The 19,575-nt window shown below is 43.0% G+C and overlaps 3 protein-coding genes across 3 annotated transcripts in view; 2 read left to right on the top strand and 1 right to left on the bottom strand.

The window, feature by feature from the left end:
* Positions 1-19,575, bottom strand: part of mafa (MAF bZIP transcription factor a) — a 212,839-nt gene that overhangs the window by 6,355 nt on the left and 186,909 nt on the right. The window lies entirely within an intron of this gene.
* Positions 3,288-5,384, top strand: LOC136955617 (beta-galactoside-binding lectin-like). The gene is made up of 5 exons (XM_067249341.1): positions 3,288-3,417; positions 4,293-4,324; positions 4,430-4,509; positions 4,711-4,882; positions 5,025-5,384. Exons 2-5 carry the CDS (start codon positions 4,322-4,324, stop codon positions 5,163-5,165), a joined length of 396 nt encoding a protein of 131 aa, XP_067105442.1. The 5' UTR covers positions 3,288-3,417; positions 4,293-4,321; the 3' UTR covers positions 5,166-5,384.
* On the top strand, positions 10,487-12,557 carry LOC136955628 (beta-galactoside-binding lectin-like). Its single transcript, XM_067249358.1, has 5 exons — positions 10,487-10,616; positions 11,491-11,522; positions 11,628-11,707; positions 11,892-12,063; positions 12,206-12,557. Exons 2-5 carry the CDS (start codon positions 11,520-11,522, stop codon positions 12,344-12,346), a joined length of 396 nt encoding a protein of 131 aa, XP_067105459.1. The 5' UTR covers positions 10,487-10,616; positions 11,491-11,519; the 3' UTR covers positions 12,347-12,557.

Below are 19,575 nucleotides of genomic sequence, written 5' to 3'. Positions count from 1 at the left end.
GATTTCCACAGAAATTTTGATTGTCACAACCCGAGGAGCAGATACTGATCAGGAAGGATAGGGCACCAGTGTTTCTCTACAATGTCATTGTACTTGTATGCTAACCAAAATCGACAATAGAGTAGAGTTTTGTTTTTTTTGCTGTCCTAATCCCCTATACATTGTGTATCTTGTTAAACAAGTAGTTGTAGTCTTTTAATAATCACACAGACACACACACACGTTTTTCTTTGAAGTTGTTGCAGCCTTCTATATCCGCCCAGACATTATGTGTCTTTACTTTGTAAAGCTCTCTCTTGGAAGTCGCTTTGGATAAAAGCGTCTGCTAAATGAATAAATGTAAATGTGTCAAATGGCACAAATTCTACATACTACTGGACTGATATTTTTGATGAAATAAAACCATTTTTTTAATTGCCTGGAAGTGGCTTTTAACTATTTATCGCTCTCCAAAAACAAGTTTGGATAGATAATGTACTACAGGTGAGACTCACACAACTAAACACCTACAGGTGTTGCTCTCTCAGAGCTAGACATCTATGAAGATACTACAGATAAACGTATCTTTCTTGGTCTTGATTACAACAAATCTTTGCAAAGGTGTTATTTTGCTTGTCCAGACAATAGAAATATACTCCTGAGATAGACAGTTTGATAAGCCGAATAAATACGCTGCATGTTGGAAAGAGAAAGAGAGTTCAGTCAAGACGCTCTCGCATTAGATTTGAGCATTTATTGATAACCATGACATGGAAATAGGTTTGACTTTGGCGGAGTGGATGATCTAAGGGAAGCGCTCCCTGCCTCCTCGATGGGACACATACATACATGACATATGAGGCAGGGAGCAAAAAGATATAATCCCCCTGATGGATAGAACATACAGACAGCATGGGGGAGAAGGGGATGGTGGAGGGCGGCAGCAGCACTGATCATACAGCAACCGGGGCTGAGTGTGTGCGTATCTGCGCGGCCTTTTATGCCGCCTTATAGGACAGTGCCTATTGGGCTTGAGCAGGCTAACAAAGGTGTAGTTAATAAGCGGATGACGCGCGCTGCCTGAGTGCCATGCCTGAACTAACTCTCCGGTATAGAGGGCATGCCATGAATGACCCATACCACATTTGTTGCCGATATGTCAAATATTTTAAAACAAATGACAACATACGTCACATTTCAAAATAAGGGACAGGCGGTTGTTCGATCCTGGCAGGATTGGTATCCATGGATTTGCCATGACCCAATGAATCCATGGAAACCAACATATTTGTGAGGGAGTCAGGTGGCTGAGCGGTGAGGGAGTCGGGCTAGTAATATGAAGGTTTCCAGTTCGATTCCCGGCCGTGCAAAATGACGTTGTGTCCTTGGGCAAGGCACTTCACCCTACTTGCCTCGGGGGGAATGTCCCTGTACTTACTATAAGTCGCTCTGGATAAGAGCGTCTGCTAAATAACTAAATGTAAATGTAAATTTGTCAGACACAGCTGTCAAAAGTTATAAGCAAAACTACAAATTTTTACACTCAAATAATAAGTCAAACTAAACTACCAGCAATGAGGATGATGATTGTGTGTGAGCATGTGACCTGCAGACACTCATTTAGTAGTTTCGCTGAGAAATATAACATTGGAACAAAAGGTGGCAGGTACCCAACACTACAAGTTAAATTCTTTTTAACTATTGAATAGCCTCGCTAGCGCTTCAGGACTCATGATCCTTATTTTGATCAAAACCAGTCCTATGATAAAGCAATAAACCACGAGATGGTGTGATCTTTAACACCCCCGTTCAGCCATCCTGATTCCATGGAATCAGAAAGTTCTTTTCTGAAACCCATTATTTTGGTTTGGCTTTTGTTTTGTTCTGGCATGTACTTGATTTCCACAGAAGTCTTGAATGTTACAAAATCGAGGGCAGGGATCGGCAACCTTAGGCACTCGTGCCAAAGGGCACGCTGAGGGAAAATTAACTCCGCGGCAAGCACATGCAGATGAATATTATATTTATTACAAAATTATAATGATTTGTTTAGTTTGAGAAATGTTTGAGTCCTGGTTGTATTTGCATGACAAATTACCTATTAATCCTTAATCATAATCAAGTAAAAAATAAACAGTTATAGTTGTCACGGTGACGTTGACATCACATGTCAGCAATTGTGCAGTTGGCGCTCACCATAGTGCTGAACTTTCTGGCGAGGTTGAGAAATGGCGACGCAAAAGAAGGCAACAGTTGATGTTAGGTCATTTCAGCCCTCTTGGAGAGAAGAATATGGTTTTATTGATCAAAAAGATTGTGCCGTATGCACTTGAACATGAAAATGTTTTGTGCCGTACATCCAGCGTTAAGTGCCACTTTGAAACGAACATGACAAATCATACCAAGATCAGGCAGAAAGGGCAGAGGCCATCTGATTCGCTGTGTCCAATTATGAAAAGCAAACCAACACTACAAGTTTAGGTTAGACCTAAAAATAATGCCACTGAAGCAAGCAACCAAATTCCTCACTGCATTGTATGTGTTATGTGACAGTTTGAATCTACTGAACTATTAAATTGTGATATAATTAAAGGTAAACGTTAATGTTGATATGGCACAGTTGACTGCCAAGATTTTTTGTTAATAGCGAATCCTATCAAAAAGGTTGCCGACCCCTGATCTAGGGTATACTCAACTTTTACTGCTCATACAAGTTGGTATCATCAGTCTGTTACATGTCACAGTTTCAGACCTGATCTTGTTCATTGTCACAGTCCAGCTTATGTAAATGATGAACAGGATTACCACTCCCTGCATGAGTGTGTGTGTATCACATACGGACCAATACAAATGTCTCTAAATGACACCAGGAAGAGGATGCATTTTTCCAGTGGACACCGGAGCACGTGTGTGTTTGTGTGCTGCTCGAATGTGTGTGGACCAATAAAGATTTATTCTCTTTATAATCGCAAATAGAGTTTTGGTTTTTGGTTTTCCCCCTCCTCTATACATTGTTTCTTGTGAAGTAGCCTGCAATAGCGGAACACATTCTCACACACACATTCTTTGCTTTAAGTTGCTGTGGCCCCTTCTATTACAGAAGAGTGTTGCATTCACAAAACTAATTACACACCTTATCTGGTAATTAAGTGAAAATATCTAACAATAATAATTTGACTGATTCATACATTTAGAACGCTTGACATGGCAAAGCATTGTTACCTGTTTTGAAAACTTCCTTGAAAATGTATGACTCATGTAAAAGGAGTCTGTATCAAGAGATTCTCATGAAGGTAATTGTTCAGGTTAGGACATGCCTGACCGCCCCTCCTCCATCCTGGTGTACATCCTGGTGTGTATATATAACTGAGATCTCTCTCTACTCCTCACATCAACACCCAGCATCTCCTTCATCTCAGAAGAAGACTTCATCCACAGGTGAGTTCTATGACTAGGGTTGACATCTGGACATGTTTTAGTTTGAACTCTTTACCAACACAACCACACACACACAGATAGACATCAGCTGATTTTGTCTTTAGAGGTGACATGGTATACAACATGATTCCATACAATTTTTATTCATTCAATTGTTGTTTTATTATTTGATCAATATCGTGTTGGGACTTGTTTTGAGGAGTTTGTAAAAATGTATTACACAGTAGAGAGAGCACATTCATCACCATAAAAACTGTTCCTGTAAAAAAATCAAGTTTTTTTAATAATACATTTCTCTTACAATGGCAAACGCACTATGCACATTGTTGCCCTGTACATTATAGTTATTAGCTTAGCTTAGTTTTGCTCCTAGATTCAAACCTAGCCCCGGTAAATTGTAGAGCTAACTAACTACCAGACTTCTGCCTGGCATTTTACAACATTATTTATTGATTAAAGAGTTTCTTGATTCAAGAACTTAATGCAAATATTACTTTTCATTATGGTCGATTATTACCTTGATCCGTCTTGCTGTATAATGAGGATTGATCATGTTATATGCAAGTGACACTAAATATTCAGTACAATATGTGCTATTGCATTAAATGTGCCTTCTGGGCATTAGAGTGACCGAGGTGAATTGTCTAGAAATAAACAACTTTTCTTAATGTAACGCAAAAGTAACTTAACGCCAATTACTCTTTACAGCTAGTAACTAAGTAACGTAAATAGTTACTTTACAAGAAATGTAACTAATAACTGTAATTAGTTACTCTAAAAAGTAACATTAGCCAACTCTGTTCCTGCCACAGTAAATTCCTTGTCTATGTGAACTTTCATGGCGAATAAAACTCATTCTGATTCTAACACCACAGGTTCAAGGCACCTCAACATCAGTGAAATCATGGTAAGGGTTTTTTATTTATACACATGATACTTAGAATCCAGTGGTGAACACAATATGTCTAGAAATTCAAATACCCTTCCTCATGTACCACATTGCTGTTTCCAGGAGTTGGATCTAAAGAATCTGAATCTGGCTATTGGACAAAAACTGACAGTGCAAGGGAAGATTCCTGCTGATTGTACTAGGTAAGATTTGATAAGAGGTAAGATTTGATAAGAGGTAAGATAAACATAACCTGTACGAGTCAACAAAATTAACTTTTACTTGTACCACATTCTAAAACAGCCTACCTGCAAGTTCGGTTTTGTGTAAAACCCATCCTATTGAGCGTGTACACTTGACTGAGTTGTACATCTGATTTCAAACCCCATCTTCTGTGCTTTCAGGTTTGAAATAGACCTGGGTCGTGATTGTAAGAATTTTGCACTGCACTTTAACCCCCGTTGGGATGATCCTAGTGATGGTACCATAACTGTGCTCAACTCAGTGACTGACGGGAACCTGGACACAAATGAGGATAGAGTTGAAAACACCCTGCAGAGGGACTCCAATGTCAAGGTAAGATCTTGTAGTTTGATGGATGGAAATGCATACAAGCTTTTGTTTGAAACAGGAAGCCATTCAAAAAGTTGTTGTTTAATGGCATTCTGAAAACTCCAGTGACTTTATGGGGGCACTAACACCGTAAAACCCTCCACAGATTGTCATAGAGCTGAAAGACAAGAATAATTTCCTGATACACCTGCCCAATAAGTCAATCAGGTTCCCCAACCATAAGGGCATGAATATCGACTACTTCAGGATCTATGGTGACTTCCTGCTGAAGTCCTTCCAGATGTGATAGAAGAACCCACATGCTGGTTCTCCTCTGGAAGACACAGTAGTGTTGATGCAGTAAAGAAGAATCTGAATGCAGAATTAAAAGTGGATCATTTATTGTTCCTACAGTATAACATTTATCAAAATGTCTCTCTTGCTATTGGCTATTTTCATGTTTTGATTGGTAAAGAAAAAGCATGAGCTGTAAATTCAAGAGTTAATAAAAATCTAATTCTTAGAACTTGTCACTTGAAAGATTATTTCATTACAAGCCACATTATTCTAGAGTGTTGCAATGTTGAAACAATAAACACCAGTACGTAATTTCACAGTACAGTTTCATCAGAGCTGTCCTAAGCCTTTTATGGGGCCCCCTTACAATGTTGTGGCCCCTACAGCCTCAGGACCACCAATACTATTGATTATTGTCAATGCTTGATCATTCACACACCTACTATAAATATAACACAGCCATTATGAATGAGCTGTAGCTGTGTTGCTTTCATAACACCAATGTCAACCTGGCATATGTATCACTGTTCTAAGGTATTTAACTGAACAAATATTACTAGAGTGGTCTAGTGTTAACTTACACCTTTAAATGTAAAGGATAATGCCCAACGAGGTGTTCAGTATCATACAATAATGAACGATGCAGAGGTGTGAACCGTCCGACGCGCAGAAGAGGCCAGAAAAGGCCTCTTGTCCTGACAACAAACTATGAGCAGGCGATGCTGTTCTCATTACGAAGGCACAGTCAGCCCCACCTCCCTGGGTGCTGTTCCAGCGTTTCTACACTAGGGGTCAGTGTAGTGCCATTCACACTTTCCACCACACACGCACACACACGTGCACACAAGCAGCAAAATCACAGGGAAATCCAGGTGAATAGATATTGGATACTTACACATTGTAACTGCCCTTGGAATGAATAAGACGCAGAGAGTCTCGACTGATGCTCCACGGTTTATTTTCTCTCTCTCTCGCGGTTTGCGCACCGTGAAAACTGTAGCATACAGCTGCGGTCTCCCGGTCGTGTAGATTCACCCTCTACAACATCCGGAAGATCAGGAGATACCTGTCTGAGCACTCCACCCAGCTGCTAGTCCAAGCACTTGTCCTCTCCAAGTTGGACTATTGCAACTCGCTGCTCGCTGGTCTCCCAGCATGTGCAACCCGCCCTCTTCAGAGGATTCAGAACGCAGCGGCCCGCCTGGTCTACAATCTACCCAGACGCTCCCATGTTACCCCGCTCCTCATCTCTCTCCACTGGCTACCTATCATGGCCCGTATCAGATTCAAGACCCTGGTATTGACCTTCCGAGCAGTGAACGGGACTGCACCCGTCTACATCAAGTCTCTCCTGCAGCCTTACACCCCCACCCGCCACCTACGGTCTTCTTCAGACAACCGCCTGGTGGTCCCACCGCTCAAGACCGCCCGGTCCCAACACAAGCTCTTCTCCTGTCTGGCCCCCCAGTGGTGGAATCAACTCCCCACCTCCATCAGAGATACTGACTGTCTCTCCACCTTCAAGAAAAGGCTCAAGACGCACTTGTTCCGGGAGTACAACGGTACTTAGGAATGGTTCGCTTGACCCGATGTTAGTTTCAAAGAGCCGTTAGGGAGCCAAAAGAGCCGGCTCTTTTTAGTGAGCTGAGCCATACGAGCCAGCTCACGAAAAAGAGCCGGAATGCCCATCACTAACATGTGCTCTCATATCTAACAATTACCAAACAAATAAACACACCTGCCACCTAGAGGTATGCATGAGTAATTGTATGTACGAACATTACAAGGAAGTCATACAAACAACAAAAACATTAAGCAAACACATGAGGCTGATATATAGCGGTCACTTACACACATCACATGCCATAGACTGCATTGTGTGTGAGTGTGTGAGTATGTGTGGGTGTCTGGGTGTCTGTACATGCCCAGCAATCTCATGGTTCCATGGAATGAGCAGGTTTTGATTTAATACCCATTTCCTTGGTATCAGCGAATCTTGACTTTCTTGTTTTCTTGTGTGTCTTTCTTGTTTCTATGGCTTATACTTGATTTCCACAGAAATTTTGATTGTCACAACCCGAGGAGCAGATACTGATCAGGAAGGATAGGGCACCAGTGTTTCTCTACAATGTCATTGTACTTGTATGCTAACCAAAATCGACAATAGAGTAGAGTTTTTTTTTTTTGCTGTCCTAATCCCCTATACATTGTGTATCTTGTTAAACAAGTAGTTGTAGTCTTTTAATAATCACACAGACACACACACGTTTTTCTTTGAAGTTGTTGCAGCCTTCTATATCCGCCCAGACATTATGTGTCTTTACTTTGTAAAGCTCTCTCTTGGAAGTCGCTTTGGATAAAAGCGTCTGCTAAATGAATAAATGTAAATGTGTCAAATGGCACAAATTCTACATACTACTGGACTGATATTTTTGATGAAATAAAACCATTTTTTTAATTGCCTGGAAGTGGCTTTTAACTATTTATCGCTCTCCAAAAACAAGTTTGGATAGATAATGTACTACAGGTGAGACTCACACAACTAAACACCTACAGGTGTTGCTCTCTCAGAGCTAGACATCTATGAAGATACTACAGATAAACGTATCTTTCTTGGTCTTGATTACAACAAATCTTTGCAAAGGTGTTATTTTGCTTGTCCAGACAATAGAAATATACTCCTGAGATAGACAGTTTGATAAGCCGAATAAATACGCTGCATGTTGGAAAGAGAAAGAGAGTTCAGTCAAGACGCTCTCGCATTAGATTTGAGCATTTATTGATAACCATGACATGGAAATAGGTTTGACTTTGGCGGAGTGGATGATCTAAGGGAAGCGCTCCCTGCCTCCTCGATGGGACACATACATACATGACATATGAGGCAGGGAGCAAAAAGATATAATCCCCCTGATGGATAGAACATACAGACAGCATGGGGGAGAAGGGGATGGTGGAGGGCGGCAGCAGCACTGATCATACAGCAACCGGGGCTGAGTGTGTGCGTATCTGCGCGGCCTTTTATGCCGCCTTATAGGACAGTGCCTATTGGGCTTGAGCAGGCTAACAAAGGTGTAGTTAATAAGCGGATGACGCGCGCTGCCTGAGTGCCATGCCTGAACTAACTCTCCGGTATAGAGGGCATGCCATGAATGACCCATACCACATTTGTTGCCGATATGTCAAATATTTTAAAACAAATGACAACATACGTCACATTTCAAAATAAGGGACAGGCGGTTGTTCGATCCTGGCAGGATTGGTATCCATGGATTTGCCATGACCCAATGAATCCATGGAAACCAACATATTTGTGAGGGAGTCAGGTGGCTGAGCGGTGAGGGAGTCGGGCTAGTAATATGAAGGTTTCCAGTTCGATTCCCGGCCGTGCAAAATGACGTTGTGTCCTTGGGCAAGGCACTTCACCCTACTTGCCTCGGGGGGAATGTCCCTGTACTTACTATAAGTCGCTCTGGATAAGAGCGTCTGCTAAATAACTAAATGTAAATGTAAATTTGTCAGACACAGCTGTCAAAAGTTATAAGCAAAACTACAAATTTTTACACTCAAATAATAAGTCAAACTAAACTACCAGCAATGAGGATGATGATTGTGTGTGAGCATGTGACCTGCAGACACTCATTTAGTAGTTTCGCTGAGAAATATAACATTGGAACAAAAGGTGGCAGGTACCCAACACTACAAGTTAAATTCTTTTTAACTATTGAATAGCCTCGCTAGCGCTTCAGGACTCATGATCCTTATTTTGATCAAAACCAGTCCTATGATAAAGCAATACACCACGAGATGGTGTGATCTTTAACACCCCCGTTCAGCCATCCTGATTCCATGGAATCAGAAAGTTCTTTTCTGAAACCCATTATTTTGGTTTGGCTTTTGTTTTGTTCTGGCATGTACTTGATTTCCACAGAAGTCTTGAATGTTACAAAATCGAGGGCAGGGATCGGCAACCTTAGGCACTCGTGCCAAAGGGCACGCTGAGGGAAAATTAACTCCGCGGCAAGCACATGCAGATGAATATTATATTTATTACAAAATTATAATGATTTGTTTAGTTTGAGAAATGTTTGAGTCCTGGTTGTATTTGCATGACAAATTACCTATTAATCCTTAATCATAATCAAGTAAAAAATAAACAGTTATAGTTGTCACGGTGACGTTGACATCACATGTCAGCAATTGTGCAGTTGGCGCTCACCATAGTGCTGAACTTTCTGGCGAGGTTGAGAAATGGCGACGCAAAAGAAGGCAACAGTTGATGTTAGGTCATTTCAGCCCTCTTGGAGAGAAGAATATGGTTTTATTGATCAAAAAGATTGTGCCGTATGCACTTGAACATGAAAATGTTTTGTGCCGTACATCCAGCGTTAAGTGCCACTTTGAAACGAACATGACAAATCATACCAAGATCAGGCAGAAAGGGCAGAGGCCATCTGATTCGCTGTGTCCAATTATGAAAAGCAAACCAACACTACAAGTTTAGGTTAGACCTAAAAATAATGCCACTGAAGCAAGCAACCAAATTCCTCACTGCATTGTATGTGTTATGTGACAGTTTGAATCTACTGAACTATTAAATTGTGATATAATTAAAGGTAAACGTTAATGTTGATATGGCACAGTTGACTGCCAAGATTTTTTGTTAATAGCGAATCCTATCAAAAAGGTTGCCGACCCCTGATCTAGGGTATACTCAACTTTTACTGCTCATACAAGTTGGTATCATCAGTCTGTTACATGTCACAGTTTCAGACCTGATCTTGTTCATTGTCACAGTCCAGCTTATGTAAATGATGAACAGGATTACCACTCCCTGCATGAGTGTGTGTGTATCACATACGGACCAATACAAATGTCTCTAAATGACACCAGGAAGAGGATGCATTTTTCCAGTGGACACCGGAGCACGTGTGTGTTTGTGTGCTGCTCGAATGTGTGTGGACCAATAAAGATTTATTCTCTTTATAATCGCAAATAGAGTTTTGGTTTTTGGTTTTCCCCCTCCTCTATACATTGTTTCTTGTGAAGTAGCCTGCAATAGCGGAACACATTCTCACACACACATTCTTTGCTTTAAGTTGCTGTGGCCCCTTCTATTACAGAAGAGTGTTGCATTCACAAAACTAATTACACACCTTATCTGGTAATTAAGTGAAAATATCTAACAATAATAATTTGACTGATTCATACATTTAGAACGCTTGACATGGCAAAGCATTGTTACCTGTTTTGAAAACTTCCTTGAAAATGTATGACTCATGTAAAAGGAGTCTGTATCAAGAGATTCTCATGAAGGTAATTGTTCAGGTTAGGACATGCCTGACCGCCCCTCCTCCATCCTGGTGTACATCCTGGTGTGTATATATAACTGAGATCTCTCTCTACTCCTCACATCAACACCCAGCATCTCCTTCATCTCAGAAGAAGACTTCATCCACAGGTGAGTTCTATGACTAGGGTTGACATCTGGACATGTTTTAGTTTGAACTCTTTACCAACACAACCACACACACACAGATAGACATCAGCTGATTTTGTCTTTAGAGGTGACATGGTATACAACATGATTCCATACAATTTTTATTCATTCAATTGTTGTTTTATTATTTGATCAATATCGTGTTGGGACTTGTTTTGAGGAGTTTGTAAAAATGTATTACACAGTAGAGAGAGCACATTCATCACCATAAAAACTGTTCCTGTAAAAAAATCAAGTTTTTTTAATAATACATTTCTCTTACAATGGCAAACGCACTATGCACATTGTTGCCCTGTACATTATAGTTATTAGCTTAGCTTAGTTTTGCTCCTAGATTCAAACCTAGCCCCGGTAAATTGTAGAGCTAACTAACTACCAGACTTCTGCCTGGCATTTTACAACATTATTTATTGATTAAAGAGTTTCTTGATTCAAGAACTTAATGCAAATATTACTTTTCATTATGGTCGATTATTACCTTGATCCGTCTTGCTGTATAATGAGGATTGATCATGTTATATGCAAGTGACACTAAATATTCAGTACAATATGTGCTATTGCATTAAATGTGCCTTCTGGGCATTAGAGTGACCGAGGTGAATTTCTAGAAATAAACAACTTTTCTTAATGTAACGCAAAAGTAACTTAACGCCAATTACTCTTTACAGCTAGTAACTAAGTAACGTAAATAGTTACTTTACAAGAAATGTAACTAATAACTGTAATTAGTTACTCTAAAAAGTAACATTAGCCAACTCTGTTCCTGCCACAGTAAATTCCTTGTCTATGTGAACTTTCATGGCGAATAAAACTCATTCTGATTCTAACACCACAGGTTCAAGGCACCTCAACATCAGTGAAATCATGGTAAGGGTTTTTTATTTATACACATGATACTTAGAATCCAGTGGTGAACACAATATGTCTAGAAATTCAAATACCCTTCCTCATGTACCACATTGCTGTTTCCAGGAGTTGGATCTAAAGAATCTGAATCTGGCTATTGGACAAAAACTGACAGTGCAAGGGAAGATTCCTGCTGATTGTACTAGGTAAGATTTGATAAGAGGTAAGATAAACATAACCTGTACGAGTCAACAAAATTAACTTTTACTTGTACCACATTCTAAAACAGCCTACCTGCAAGTTCGGTTTTGTGTAAAACCCATCCTATTGAGCGTGTACACTTGACTGAGTTGTACATCTGATTTCAAACCCCATCTTCTGTGCTTTCAGGTTTGAAATAGACCTGGGTCGTGATTGTAAGAATTTTGCACTGCACTTTAACCCCCGTTGGGATGATCCTAGTGATGGTACCATAATTGTGATCAACTCAGTGACTAACGGGGACGAGTACACAAATGAGGATAGAGTTGAAAACACCCTGCAGAGGGACTCCGATGTCAAGGTAAGATCTTGTAGTTTGATGGATGGAAATGCATACAAGCTTTTGTTTGAAACAGGAAGCCATTCAAAAAGTTGTTGTTTAATGGCATTCTGAAAACTCCAGTGACTTTATGGGGGCACTAACACCGTAAAACCCTCCACAGATTGTCATAGAGCTGAAAGACAAGAATAATTTCCTGATACAACTGCCCAATAAGTCAATCAGGTTCCCCAACCATAAGGGCATGAATATCGACTACTTCAGGATCTATGGTGACTTCCTGCTGAAGTCCTTCCAGATGTGATAGAAGAACCCACATGCTGGTTCTCCTCTGGAAGACACAGTAGTGTTGATGCAGTAAAGAAGAATCTGAATGCAGAATTAAAAGTGGATCATTTATTGTTCCTACAGTATAACATTTATCAAAATGTCTCTCTTGCTATTGGCTATTTTCATGTTTTGATTGGCAAAGAAAAAGCATGAGCTGTAAATTCAAGAGTTAATAAAAATCTAATTCTTAGAACTTGTCACTTGAAAGATTATTTCATTACAAGCCACATTATTCTAGAGTGTTGCAATGTTGAAACAATAAACACCAGTACGTAATTTCACAGTACAGTTTCATCAGAGCTGTCCTAAGCCTTTTATGGGGCCCCCTTACAATGTTGTGGCCCCTACAGCCTCAGGACCACCAATACTATTGATTATTGTCAATGCTTGATCATTCACACACCTACTATAAATATAACACAGCCATTATGAATGAGCTGTAGCTGTGTTGCTTTCATAACACCAATGTCAACCTGGCATATGTATCACTGTTCTAAGGTATTTAACTGAACAAATATTACTAGAGTGGTCTAGTGTTAACTTACACCTTTAAATGTAAAGGATAATGCCCAACGAGGTGTTCAGTATCATACAATAATGAACGATGCAGAGGTGTGAATCGTCCGACGTGCAGAAGAGGCCAGAAAAGGCCTCTTGTCCTGACAAACTATGAGCAGGCGATGCTGTTCTCATTACGAAGGCACAGTCAGCCCCACCTCCCTGGGTGCTGTTCCAGCGTTTCTACACTAGGGGTCAGTGTAGTGCCATTCACACTTTCCACCACACACGCACACACACGCGCACACAAGCAGCAAAATCACAGGGAAATCCAGGTGAATAGACATTGGATATTTACACATCACATGACATAGACTGCATTACTATAAGGTCAAGACAGACCATTCCTTGACTCCTCCACCAAAATACCTTTAGAACAATTAAGGCACTTATAATCTTTGATTTTCGGCTCTACTTCCTAAAAGCACCTAGCACTCCCCACCTTTACTGAAAAGTGTGTCACTTTGGATAAAAGCGACCACTAAATGAATACATTTAAACGTGACTGTAGAATGTAGTGGAAGGGTTATCAGGCTGGTGTAAAGTGTGTCCTCTCTGATAGGCTGCACTGCTCTCATTTCGCAGGTCTAATCTGACAGGATCAGACACCGTCAGGTCCATTATCTCCCAATAAGAGCTTGTTAAGTAATTAACAGCACAGCAGAGGAAGGTGTGTGATTGGACGGTGATGAAGATGGTCAGGTCAGGTACCAATACATGTCTAGAAAGTATCATCAGTGAAAGTTCATCTATAAACCTTAGTCTGTGCTCCGTCTTGCTTCTAGATGCAGACCTGACTCCCGTACCGGTAAGTAAGTTGTACAGCTATACGCTAACTAGTAGACTGCTGCTGTGCGGGAATCGCAGGATCTAACCAGTCGAAGGGCGTACAAAAATACAGGTTGTTCACAGCCTGGAAACACAGCTAGCTACATGGGAATAACCTGGCCTTTGTTTGTTGCGTTTCTGCAGCTGTCTTGTTGTTTTAGGTAGCTAGCAGTCGTTATCTCCCAGAAGTTAATAACCTTGTCGAGCTAACTAAACTGATGTTCTACTGTTAGTGTAGGTAATCGCGCGCGGGTTAGTGACGTTAGTGACTGTGGCTAGCTAGCTAGTTAGTTAAACTTAAATTATGCCTAAAACTACGCCTTGCCAAAGGCAAGCACACCCAATAATTCATATGTATTCAATGTATTCATTTAGCAGGCAGTTTTATTGATGCACAAGCTACGATCTCTAAATCTGCATGGAAACTATACTGTTCATCTGTCACAACTTTTACGGCAACATCCGTATTGTCGTTTTTTTTAGTGCTGTTCTTAAGTTTCTTTTACAACAGTAGTTTATTTCTGTTGCTTCTATCAACATTGTTTACTGCACAGTTAATCATCACTAATCCTCTTCCTCTCTCAGCTTTTCCCCTGGATATGGGATTTATCCTGCTCCGTTTCTCTATCTGTCAAGGATCTCTGTGTGTGTGTCTGTTTGAGTGTGTGTGTGTGTGTGTCGTCATATTCGAGTGGTCACTGTAGAGTGTCTGTGCGTGTCTCTCTCCTAAAAGAGACACGTGTCTCAGGTGCTGAACTGAGGGTCTAGGTTGGTTATAGGTGTTGATCTGTGAAGTCCCTTGTGACATTGCTTGCAAAAAGGGCTACAAATAAAATAGTATTTGATGCTCTGCCACTGAATGAACTGTATTTGACCTTGTTATCCCTGGTTTAGACACCTCAGACGCCTCAGACACCTAGCTACACTGTAGGTGTGTCACCTGTCCATCACCAGATATTTTAGGATTTGAATCTTGGCAGGAAGATTAAACTGTAGTATTTGGTATTAGTTATGCAGTTGATGGGAGTTCTCTATGGGGAGTATGCCCCTGCACTGCATGAGGAGGAGCTGGGTTGAGTATCACTGTAACATGAGGAGGAGCTGGGTTGAGTATCACTGTAACATGATGAGGAGCTGGGTTGAGTATCACTGTAACATGAGGAGGAGCTGGGTTGAGTATCACTGTAACATGAGGAGGAGCTGGGTTGAGTATCACTGTAACATGATGAGGAGCTGGGTTGAGTATCACTGTAACATGATGAGGAGCTGGGTTGAGTATCACTGTAACATGAGGAGGAGCTGGGTTGAGCATCACTGTAACATGACGAGGAGCTGGGTTGAGTATCACTGTAACATGAGGAGGAGCTGGGTTGAGTATCACTGTAACATGAGGAGGAGCTGGGTTGAGTATCACTGTAACATGAGGAGGAGCTGGGTTGAGCATCACTGTAACATGAGGAGGAGCTGGGTTGAGTATCACTGTAACATGAGGAGGAGCTGGGTTGAGTATCACTGTAACATGAGGAGGAGCTGGGTTGAGTATCACTGTAACATGAGGAGGAGCTGGGTTGAGTATCACTGTAACATGATGAGGAGCTGGGTTGAGTATCACTGTAACATGAGGAGGAGCTGGGTTGAGCATCACTGTAACATGAGGAGGAGCTGGGTTGAGCATCACTGTAACATGAGGAGGAGCTGGGTTGAGCATCACTGTAACATGAGGAGGAGCTGGGTTGAGTATCACTGTAACATGAGGAGGAGCTGGGTTGAGCATCACTGTAACATGAGGAGGAGCTGGGTTGAGCATCACTGTAACATGATGAGGAGCTGGGTTGAGCATCACTGTAACATGAGGAGGAGCTGGGTTGAGCATCACTGTAACATGAGGAGGAGCTGGGTTGAGCATCACTGTAACATGAGGAGGAGCTGGGTTGAGCATCACTGTAACATGAGGAGGAGCTGGGTTGAGCATCACTGTAACATGAGGAGGAGCTGGGTTGAGCATCACTGTAACATGAGGAGGAGCTGGGTTGAGCATCACTGTAACATGAGGAGGAGCTGGGTTGAGCATCACTGTAACATGAGGAGGAGCTGGGTTGAGCATCACTGTAACATGAGGAGGAGCTGGGTTGAGCATCACTGTAACATGAGGAGGAGCTGGGTTGAGCATCACTGTAACATGAGGAGGAGCTGGGTTGAGCATCACTGTAACATGATGAGGAGCTGGGTTGAGCATCACTGTAACATGAGGAGGAGCTGGGTTGAGCATCACTGTAACATGAGGAGGAGCTGGGTTGAGCATCACTGTAACATGAGGAGGAGCTGGGTTGAGCATCACTGTAACATGAGGAGGAGCTGGGTTGAGCATCACTGTAACATGAGGAGGAGCTGGGTTGAGCATCACTGTAACATGAGGAGGAGCTGGGTTGAGCATCACTGTAACATGAGGAGGAGCTGGGTTGAGCATCACTGTAACATGAGGAGGAGCTGGGTTGAGCATCACTGTAACATGAGGAGGAGCTGGGTTGAGCATCACTGTAACATGAGGAGGAGCTGGGTTGAGCATCACTGTAACATGAGGAGGAGCTGGGTTGAGCATCACTGTAACATGAGGAGGAGCTGGGTTGAGCATCACTGTAACATGAGGAGGAGCTGGGTTGAGCATCACTGTAACATGAGGAGGAGCTGGGTTGAGCATCACTGTAACATGAGGAGGAGCTGGGTTGAGCATCACTGTAACATGAGGAGGAGCTGGGTTGAGCATCACTGTAACATGAGGAGGAGCTGGGTTGAGCATCACTGTAACATGAGGAGGAGCTGGGTTGAGCATCACTGTAACATGAGGAGGAGCTGGGTTGAGCATCACTGTAACATGAGGAGGAGCTGGGTTGAGCATCACTGTAACATGAGGAGGAGCTGGGTTGAGCATCACTGTAACATGAGGAATGAGCTGGGTTGAGCATCACTGTAACATGAGGAGGAGCTGGGTTGAGCATCACTGTAACATGAGGAGGAGCTGGGTTGAGCATCACTGTAACATGAGGAGGAGCTGGGTTGAGCATCACTGTAACATGAGGAGGAGCTGGGTTGAGCATCACTGTAACATGAGGAGGAGCTGGGTTGAGCATCACTGTAACATGAGGAATGAGCCCTGACATCAAAGGGTCAAAGGGAAGTTAAATATGAAACACATTTAATACCTCTTCAAACAAACGACATTGTTTACAATGAAAATATGTTACAAAGGTTTGAATCCTACCTACTCTTCATTTATTAAAGGTTAGAGAGAGAGAAAGAGGGAAGAGAGCGAGAGAAACAGGAAAAGAGAGAGACTGCGAGAGACAAGAAAGTACTGTTAAATCTCCTTCATCCTCTCCAGCTAAGTCAATGGCACATTAGCGGTAAGGACAGGGCTCCCTACAGAGTCTCTGCTCTCGTCAGGTAAATTACCTTTGGAAAACAGTTGGCCTCGGGCTTTAGAAAGTGCACCAACTTTTTTTTAATTCTCCAGTTCACCTTCATTACTCTGTTGTACTTAACAGGTAAGGACGTTCAGGCGGGCTATTACAAACCACAGAGAACACATGGACACATGCAATATAATCAGTCATGGAGGGAGGGAGAGAGGAGAGAGGGAGTGGTGAGAGAAGGAGAGAGATGGAAAGAGAGGGAGGGAGGGAACGAGAATTGAACTGAGAGAAGAGAAGGAGGGAGGTGTGTAGGGAGAGAGAAGGGGAGGGAGGGGTAAAGAGAGAAAGGTTAGAGAGGGTAATGCAGTACTCTACATCCATACACCTGCCTCATTCATTTCCTATCTTTTACTGTGTTAATGGCGTCTGACTTAGTCCTTTATGAGCAGTTTGCTGGAGGGTGTTGACATCGCCTCGACCTGGTCGTGAAGCTGGACGGATATAGAAACACGCACGGCTTCCTGTCCAGGTTTAATCACCTCACTTAATCACATTTAAGCATATTACAAGCGCCAATACGTATGAAAATATATGTTTTACCTATTGGTTGCGCAAGAGATTTAAATGGACCTGCAGCTCTGCATTTTGACCACTAGATGGGGCTGTGACTCATCAGAATCATGTGACACGATAGGAGGACAGTGTGGACTCAGTGGGATGAAGTGTTGTGTCTTTTCTCTGCCGGCCAACTAAAGTCCTGTCTTATCAATGGTGTGTCAGTGTGTGGTTGTTGAGATGAGTAACTGTGCGTAGCAGAGGCCTTGTTAAATGAAGTGGGCATGGCCTTGATAACAGTGCTTATATTTTACTCATGTCTTTGATTAGCCAAGACACCAGGGAAACCAGGCCCCCCCTCCATCTTAGGGGGTGTCACACTGAATATCGTTGTGTAGTATAGCACAGGTGATGTAGCTTGGGGTGTTATTTAAGCACACACACTGATGTATGTGCACGCATGCATGATGATGATGATATATTTTATTGATCCCTCAGAGGGAAATTTGTATGTGCCGGCCAGGGTTAGGACCCAGTATGTCCAGGGTTAGGACCCAGGACCCAGTGTGTCCAGGGTTAGGACCCAGTGTGTCCAGGGTTAGGACCCAGTATGTCCAGGGTTAGGACCCAGTATGTCCAGGGTTAGGACCCAGTGTGTCCAGGGTTAGGACCCAGTATGTCCAGGGTTAGGACCCAGGACCCAGTGTGTCCAGGGTTAGGACCCAGTATGTCCAGGGTTAGGACCCAGTATGTCCAGGGTTAGGACCCAGTATGTCCAGGGTTAGGACCCAGTGTGTCCAGGGTTAGGACCCAGTATGTCCAGGGTTAGGACCCAGGACCCAGTATGTCCAGGGTTAGGACCCAGGACCCAGTGTGTCCAGGGTTAGGACCCAGTGTGTCCAGGGTTAGGACCCAGTGTGTCCAGGGTTAGGACCCAGTATGTCCAGGGTTAGGACCCAGGACCCAGTATGTCCAGGGTTAGGACCCAGGACCCAGTGTGTCCAGGGTTAGGACCCAGTGTGTCCAGGGTTAGGACCCAGTGTGTCCAGGGTTAGGACCCAGTGTGTCCAGGGTTTCAGCCCAGGGATGATTGTCTATTTTAGCTCAAAGGGAGTGTTGGCCACTCCAAGGGGTTCTTCATCAGGCTAGATGCAGCAGAGAGGTGGAGAGGGGTGGGGAGAGGTGGGGGTGAGGAGAGGGGTGAGGAGAGGAGGGATGGAGAGGTGGGGAGGGGTGAGGAGAGGAGAGGTGGGGAGGGGTGAGGAGAGGTGAGGAGAGGGATGGAGAGGTGGGGAGGGGTGTGGGTGAGGAGAGGGATAGAGAGGGTGAGGAGGGGTGTGGGGAGGGGTGAGGAGGGGTGAGGAGAGGGATGGAGAGGTGAGGAGAGGTGGGGAGGGGTGAGGATGGGTGAGGAGAGGGATGGATAGTGTAATGAAAAGACCATGGTGTTGCTGGATGGGAGGGGGTTGACTCCAACAAAGTACCTTCAATTCTTTCGTCAGTCTGACACTCTCTGTGTATCATGCACACACACACTCTCTCTCTCTTCCCTGTCTGACGTAGATTTGAGAAGAGGTGGAGGGATGGTAGGGTGGAGGAGCATAGATGATGACGCTCTATAAAAACCCTGTTTTGCTGCTCAAACACCTGGTTTAATGCCAGGAGAGTGGAGAGGAGGACTGAGTGATTTACAGAAGCTGAGCGATCAAAGTGCTGCACGGCAGAGGAGAGAGTCAAGATGGAAGCCACTTAAACAGCCCTGCAAGACGAGGACCCGTGGGGTGACCAGAGGGGCGGAGCCTCCCCTCGCCTGTCTTAACGAGCTTGTTTTATGAGACGGCTTCTGGAGATA

This window comes from Osmerus mordax, chromosome 13, assembly GCF_038355195.1.
Source record: "Osmerus mordax isolate fOsmMor3 chromosome 13, fOsmMor3.pri, whole genome shotgun sequence".
NCBI classification, from domain to species: Eukaryota; Metazoa; Chordata; class Actinopteri; order Osmeriformes; family Osmeridae; genus Osmerus; species Osmerus mordax.
This window is presented reverse-complemented; position numbering and strand designations above follow the sequence as displayed.

What these genes read in the sequence shown, in the direction of transcription:
- LOC136955628 (XM_067249358.1), top strand. An exon ending in ATTCCTGCTGATTGTACTAG is followed by an intron (nt 11,708 to 11,891) that starts GTAAGATTTGAT and finishes CTGTGCTTTCAG; the next exon opens with GTTTGAAATAGACCTGGGTC. An exon ending in AGAGGGACTCCGATGTCAAG is followed by an intron (nt 12,064 to 12,205) that starts GTAAGATCTTGT and finishes AACCCTCCACAG; the next exon opens with ATTGTCATAGAGCTGAAAGA.
- LOC136955617 (XM_067249341.1), top strand. An exon ending in ATTCCTGCTGATTGTACTAG is followed by an intron (nt 4,510 to 4,710) that starts GTAAGATTTGAT and finishes CTGTGCTTTCAG; the next exon opens with GTTTGAAATAGACCTGGGTC. An exon ending in AGAGGGACTCCAATGTCAAG is followed by an intron (nt 4,883 to 5,024) that starts GTAAGATCTTGT and finishes AACCCTCCACAG; the next exon opens with ATTGTCATAGAGCTGAAAGA.